Raw genomic sequence first — 7991 nt, 5'->3', positions numbered from 1 at the left:
TACAACCATCAATGCTCTTCACTGTTCCACACATAAAATTGGTTATGATTATCTCCAGGGAAATCTGTGGAATCTTAGATACAGTTTGAAAGGGCCTTTTATTTCACTGACACTACTAGAGGTCATTGGCCTTCAGTTAGCTTTTTTTTCCCCCCAACACGGTGAGGGCTGTCTCTAAATTCCTCTGTGACACCCCAAATTCACATTTTCGATTACATGCGGTTGCTCTTGATTCATTCAAGCATCTCTAGTTATATTTTTCCTGTCCTCCAGGCACAGTACTGGGAAGGGCAATATTGTTGTCACAACATTTTTTTCAGTGCGCTTTTACCGCAATCAGTGCACTTCTTTCTTCTAGTTGAGTTTTGTCAACACACTTCCCCCCATCCCATGTGATGGTACCTATGGTGACGCCGGGACCGCTGTGCCAGGCTTTGCCCTGATGCAGGGGGTTTCCATCATGGCGTCGATGCAGGTAAGACTTCTACTGACTGACATCGACTTTCTTCGGGATATCTCTCTTTTTTTCCTCCCCTTTCTTTTCTTTCTCTCATCTGTTCATTTCAAGTCAGTTAACACATTTTTTATTTTATTTTTGTTGTTGTTGTTTTAAATTAGTACGTGTAGTGATTTGTTGTTTACTGTGTCGCTTCGACGGCTGCACCTAGCTAGTTTAGCTCATCCTCCAATAGCAACCGTTTTTGTTAGCAACCACTGCACTGACAGTGCTTTTAACTAGCGACAAGGGATGTTGCTAACGACGTTAGCAACGTCGCTATCTAGCTTAACGTTATGTGCTCAGTTGGGGGACTGTCAATTTGCAAGATTACCGTAAAAAAAAAAGCCAGCTAGTTAGCAAACAAATGTAGTTATGAGTGTTGTGACATGCCAGCCAGTAGCAGAACTAGCTAACTGGATAGCAGACTTAACGTTAGGGTGGTTTGTCTAGATACGTCATTGTGTGTAGTGGTGTCTGTCTGGCTTGGTGGGTAAACTTGTCTGATATTCATTAAGTGGATTAGCTAGTTAACGATGTTAGTTCTGCATTCCCGAAACCCTATCCAGCTGAAACCCTACGTGTTAATATCCAACCGAGCAGCAGTCAAAATGCTATCAAGCAGATGGTAAACACTGCGTAGTCTTATACCAGCTGTGTAGTGTTAACCACCGAGCTAACACAAGGAGCTTAAAGCAAGGTTAGCGTACTTTTCATTTCATCTTCAAGTTAAGACGATATTACGAGATATCCAGCTAGCTGTTAGTCTGTCTAGTTAATTGTCTAACAAGGGAAGTACTGACATCTTTGGGGATTGTATCTCAGATCGGTTGCATCATGTTTCCAACTAAAATGACACCTCTATTGTATTCCAGCTACAGCTGAAACGTGTGTTTTCTATCCTTACAGAAAAGACTACAAAAGGAACTAATGGCTTTGCAAAATGATCCGCCCCCTGGAATGACGCTTAATGAGAAAAGTGTACAGAACACCATCACACAGTGAGTATACATCAGTAGTATACATCAGTAGTATACATCCAGTAGTATACATCCAGTAGTATACACCCAGTAGTATATATCCAGTAGTATATATCGGTAGTATACATCAGTACTATATATCGGTAGTATATATTCAGTAGTATGTATTGGTAATATACATCTGGTAGTATATATTGGTAGTATACATCTGGTAGTATATATTGGTAGTATACATCCAGTAGTATACATCCAGTAGCATACATCCAGTAGCATACATTCAGTAGTATATATCGGTAGTATACATCCGGTAGTATACATCCAGTACTATATATTGGTAGTATACATCCGGTAGTATGCATCTGGTAGTATACATCCGGTAGTATACATCAGAAGTATACATCGGTAGTATATATCGGTAGTATACATCCGGTAGTATACATCTGGTAGTATACATCCGGTAGTATACATCAGGTAGTTTACATCCGGTAGTATACATCAGGTAGTTTACATCCGGTAGTATACATCCGGTAGTATATATTGGTAGTATACATCGGTAGTATACATCAGTAGTATACATCCGGTAGTATACATCCAGTAGTATACATCAGGTAGTATACATCCAGTAGTATATATTGGTAGTATACATCCAGTAGTATATATCGGTAGTATATATTGGTAGTATACATCCAGTAGTATATATTGGTAGTATACATCCAGTAGTATATATCGGTAGTATACATCAGTAGTATACATCCAGTAGTATACATCCGGTAGTATACATCAGGTAGTATACATCAGGTAGTATACATCCAGTAGTATATATTGGTACTATACATCCAGTAGTATACATCCGGTAGGATACATCCATTAGTATATATCGGTAGTATACATCCAGTGGTATACATCCAGTAGTATACATCCAGTAGTATATATTGGTAGTATACATCCGGTAGTATATATTGGTAGTATACATCCGGTAGTATACATCCGGTGGTATACATCCGGTGGTATACATCCGGTGGTATACATCCGGTGGTATACATCCGGTGGTATACATCCGGTAGTATACATCCGGTAGTATACATCCGGTAGTATACATCCAGTGGTATACATCTCACATTTACATTACATTTAAGTCATTTAGCAGACGCTCTTATCCAGAGCGACTTACAAATTGGTGCATTCACCTTATGATATCCAGTGGAACAACCACTTTACAATAGTGCATCTAAATCTTTTAAGGGGGGGGGGGGTAGAAGGATTACTTTATCCTATCCCAGGTATTCCTTAAAGAGGTGGGGTTTCAGGTGTCTCCGGAAGGTGGTGATTGACTCCGCTGTCCTGGCGTCGTGAGGGAGCTTGTTCCACCATTGGGGTGCCAGAGCAGAGAACAGTTTTGACTGGGCTGAGCGGGAACTGTACTTCCTCAGAGGTAGGGAGGCGAGCAGGCCAGAGGTGGATGAACGCAGTGCCCTTGTTTGGGTGTAGGGCCTGAAGGTACGGAGGTGCCGTTCCCCTCACAGCTCCGTAGGCAAGCACCATGGTCTTGTAGCGGATGCGAGCTTCAACTGGAAGCCAGTGGAGAGAGCGGAGGAGCGGGGTGATGTGAGAGACCTTGGGAAGGTTGAACACCAGACGGGCTGCGGCGTTCTGGATGAGTTGTAGGGGTTTAATGGCACAGGCAGGGAGCCCAGCCAACAGCGAGTTGCAGTAACCCAGACGGGAGATGACAAGTGCCTGGATTAGGACCTGCGCTGCTTCCTGTGTGAGGCAGGGTCGTACTCTGCGAATGTTGTAGAGCATGAACCTACAGGATCGGGTCACCGCCTTGATGTTAGTAGAGAACGACAGGGTGTTGTCCAGGGTCACGCCAAGGTTCTTAGCACTCTGGGAGGAGGACACAATGGAGTTGTCAACCGTGATGGCGAGATCATGGAACGGGCAGTCCTACCCCGGGAGGAAGAGCAGCTCCGTCTTGCCGAGGTTCAGCTTGAGGTGGTGATCCGTCATCCACACTGATATGTCTGCCAGACATGCAGAGATGCGATTCGCCACCTGGTTATCAGAAGGGGGAAAGGAGAAGATTAATTGTGTGTCGTCTGCGTAGCAATGATAGGAGAGACCATGTGAGGATATGACAGAGCCAAGTGACTTGGTGTATAGTGAGAATAGGAGAGGGCCTAGAACAGAGCCCTGGGGGACACCAGTGGTGAGAGCACGTGGTGCGGAGACAGATTCTCACCACGCCACCTGGTAGGAGCGACCTGTCAGGTAGGACGCAATCCAAGCATGGGCCGCGCCGGAGATGCCCAACTCGGAGAGGGTGGAGAGGAGGATCTGATGGTTCACAGTATCAAAGGCAGCCGATAGGTCTAGAAGGATGAGAGTTAGCTTTAGCAGTGCGGAGAGCCTCCGTGACACAGAGAAGAGCAGTCTCAGTTGAATGACCAGTCTTGAAACCTGACTGATTTGGATCAAGAAGGTCATTCTGAGAGAGATAGCAGGAGAGCTGGATGTATACTACATCTGTAGTATACATCCAGTAGTATATATTGGTAGTATACATCCAGTAGTATACATCCAGTAGTATATATTGGTAGTATACATCCAGTAGTATACATCCGGTAGTATACATCCGGTAGTATACATCCAGTAGTATATATTGGTAGTATACATCCAGTAGCATACATCCGGTAGTATACATCCAGTAGTATATATCTGGTAGTATATATCCGGTAGTATATATTGGTAGTATACATCCAGTGGTATACATCCAGTAGTATATAATGGTAGTATACATCAGTAGTCTACATCCAGTAGTATATATTGGTAGTATACATCAGTTGTATACATCCAGTAGTATATATTGGTATTATACATCCAGTAGTATACATCCAGTGGTATACATCCAGTAGTATGTATTGGTAGTATACATCAGTTGTATACATCCAGTAGTATATATTGGTATTATACATCCAGTAGTATACATCCAGTAGTATATATTGGTAGTATACATCCCGTAGTATATATCGGTAGTATACATCCAGTAGTATACATCCGGTAGTATACATCCGGTAGTATATATCCGGTAGTATACATCCGGTAGTATATATTGGTCGTATATATTGGTAGTATACATTCAGTGGTATACATCCAGTAGTATATATTGGTAGTATACATCAGTAGTCTACATCCAGTAGTATATATTGGTAGTATACATTCAGTAGTATACATCCAGTGGTATATATTGGTAGTATATATCGGTAGTATACATCCAGTAGTATATATCCAGTAGTATATATTGGTAGTATACATCCAGTAGTATACATCCGGTAGTATATATTGGTAGTATATATCCAGTAGTATATATTGGTAGTATACATCCAGTGGTATACATCCAGTAGTATATATTGGTAGTATACATCAGTAGTCTACATCCAGTAGTATATATTGGTAGTATACATCCAGTGGTATACATCCAGTAGTATATATTGGTAGTATATATTGGTAGTATACATCAGTTGTATACATCCAGTAGTATATATTGGTAGTATACATCCAGTAGTACACATCCAGTAGTATATATTGGTAGTATACATCCCGTAGTATATATCGGTAGTATACATCCAGTAGTATATATCCAGTAGTATATATTGGTAGTATACATCCAGTAGTATATATTGGTAGTATACATCCAGTAGTATACATCCAGTAGTATATATTGGTAGTATACATCCAGTAGTATACATCCAGTAGTATATATTTGTAGTATACATCCGGTAGTATACATCCGGTAGTATATATTGGTAGTATATATTGGTAGTATACATCCAGTGGTATATATTGGTAGTATACATCAGTAGTCTACATCCAGTAGTATATATTGGTAGTATACATACAGCGGTATACATCCAGTAGTATATATTGGTACTATACATCAGTTGTATACATCCAGTAGTATATATTGGTAGTATACATCCAGTAGTATACATCCAGTAGTATATATTGGTAGTATACATCCCGTAGTAAATATCGGTAGTATACATCCAGTAGTATATATCCAGTAGTATATATTGGTAGTATATATCCAGTAGTATATATTGGTAGTATACATCCAGTAGTATACATCCAGTAGTATATATTGGTAGTATACATCCAGTAGTATACATCCAGTAGTATATATTGGTAGTATACATCCAGTAGTATACATCAGCATACAGCTTGCGGGTATTCATGTGGGTATTCATGTCTTGTTTTGTTACACATTTCTATAGCGTTTCTCATTGTGAAGAACACCAACACGCACACCAACTACCTGGTCAGTCCTCAGGGTCGTCAGTATGGACCTATACCTCATAGCTACGCCGGGTACAGGTGGTTAGATAGTTTGTACCGATGCGTTTAGGTTGCGTTCGTGAATAATTCACTCTGGCAATCTGTTGCCAGTAACACAGTTAGTGATTTATACCTAAAGATAACATGAAAACGGCCAGCTCTGCTAGGACGAGACAACGGTCTGAGGTGAGGTGTTCTCGCATTTGTCTGGAAGTAGCTAGCCAACGTTAGCTTGTTAGCACGGGTTCTTCAAATCAATTTGATTCGTCACATGCTTTGTAAACAACTGGTGTAGACCTACTAACTAGTGTGAGTGTAGTTAGCTTAGTATAACAGTGTAGTGTGACAAAGACCCCAGTCATAGATGGTTCTCTCTACTACCGCATGCCAAGTCTAGGACAAAAAGGCTTCTCAACAGTTTTTACCCACAAGCCATAAGACTCCTGAACAGGTAATCAAATGGCTACCCGGACTATTTGCATTGTCTGCCCCCCCCCCCCCCCCTCCCAACCCCTCTTTTATGCTGCTGATACTCTCTGTTTATCATATATTTACAGTCACTTTAACTATACATTCATGTACATACGTCCTCAATTGTCCCGACCAACCAGTGCTCCCACACATTGGCTAACCGGGCTATCTGCATTGTGTCCCACCACCCGCCAACCCCTCTTTTACGCTGCTGCTACTCTCTGTTCATCATATATGCATAGTCACTTTAACCATATCTACATGTACATACTACCTCAATCAGCCTGACTAACCGGTGTCTGTATGTAGCCTCGCTACTTTTATAGCCTCACTACTGTATATAGCCTCGCTACTGAATATAGCCTCGCTACTGTATATAGCCTCTCTACTGTATATAGCCTCTCTACTGTATATAGCCTCTCTACTGAATATAGCCTCGCTACTGTATATAGCCTCTCTACTGTATATAGCCTCTCTACTGTATATAGCCTCTCTACTGTATATAGCCTCTCTACTGTATATAGCCTCTCTACTGAATATAGCCTCGCTACTGTATATAGCCTCTCTACTGTATATAGCCTCTCTACTGTATATAGCCTCTCTACTGAATATAGCCTGTCTTTTTACTGTTGTTTTTATTTCTTTATTTACCTGTTGTTCACCTAATACCTTTTTTGCACTTGGTTAGAGCCTGTAAGTAAGCATTTCACTGTAAGATCTACTACACCTGTTGTATTCAGCGCACGTGACAAATAAACTTTGATTTGATTTGTAGTGTGAGGGTAATGTAACATTGTAGTGTGAGGGCAGTGTGACAGGGTGGTGTGAGGGTAGTGTGACAGTGTAGTCTGAAGGGAGTGTAACAGTGTAGTGTGAGGGTAGTATAGTTTGAGGGTAGTGTAACAGTGTAGTGTGAGGGTAGTGTAGGGTAACAGTTTTGTATGAGGGTAGTCGAACAGGGTAGTGTAACAGTGTAGTGTGAGGGTAGCGTAACAGTGTAGTGTGAGGGTAGCGTAACAGTGTAGTGTGACAGTGTAGCGTGAGGGCAGTGTAGTGTGAGGGTAGCGTAACAGTGTAGTGTGAGGGTAGCGTAACAGTGTGGTGTGAGGGTAGCGTAACAGTGTGGTGTGAGGGTAGCGTAACAGTGTGGTGTGAGGGTAGCGTGACAGTGTGGTGTGAGGGTAGCGTGACAGTGTGGTGTGAGGGTAGCGTGACAGTGTGGTGTGAGGGTAGCGTGACAGTGTGGTGTGAGGGTAGCGTGACAGTGTGGTGTGAGGGTAGCGTGACAGTGTGGTGTGAGGGTAGCGTGACAGTGTGGTGTGAGGGTAGCGTGACAGTGTGGTGTGAGGGTAGCGTGACAGTGTGGTGTGAGGGTAGCGTGACAGTGTGGTGTGAGGGTAGCGTGACAGTGTGGTGTGAGGGTAGCGTGACAGTGTGGTGTGAGGGTAGCGTGACAGTGTGGCGTGAGGGTAGCGTGACAGTGTGGCGTGAGGGTAGCGTGACAGTGTGGTGTGAGGGTAGCGTGACAGTGTGGTGTGAGGGTAGCGTGACAGTGTGGTGTGAGGGTAGCGTGACAGTGTGGTGTGAGGGTAGCGTGACAGTGTGGCGTGAGGGTAGCGTGACAGTGTGGCGTGAGGGTAGCGTAACAGTGTAGCGTAACAGTGTGGCGTGAGGGTAGCGTGACAGTGTGGCGTGAGGGTAGCGTGACA

General features: G+C 42.8%; 1 protein-coding gene across 2 annotated transcripts in view; it reads left to right on the top strand.

Annotated features, from left to right (window-relative positions):
* The first annotated feature begins 294 nt into the window (after positions 1-294).
* Positions 295-7991, top strand: part of LOC106591739 (putative ubiquitin-conjugating enzyme E2 W-B) — a 34706-nt gene continuing 27009 nt past the window's right edge. Inside the window, exons 1-2 of one of the 2 annotated variants that reach the window (XM_045710733.2) lie at positions 295-475; positions 1406-1497. In XM_045710733.2, coding sequence (XP_045566689.1) covers positions 443-475; positions 1406-1497 — 125 coding nt within the window. In that variant the 5' untranslated portion in view covers positions 295-442. Of the gene's footprint in view, positions 476-731; positions 1197-1405; positions 1498-7991 lie in introns of those variants that run through there. The other variant, XM_045710734.2, reaches the window with a different exon arrangement.

The sequence above is a fragment of the Salmo salar genome, chromosome 29 (genome assembly GCF_965601325.2).
Source record: "Salmo salar chromosome 29, fSalSal1, whole genome shotgun sequence".
In the NCBI taxonomy this organism is placed as follows: Eukaryota; Metazoa; Chordata; class Actinopteri; order Salmoniformes; family Salmonidae; genus Salmo; species Salmo salar.
Note: the sequence above shows the minus strand (reverse complement) of the source record. Positions and strands in the feature narration are given on the sequence as shown.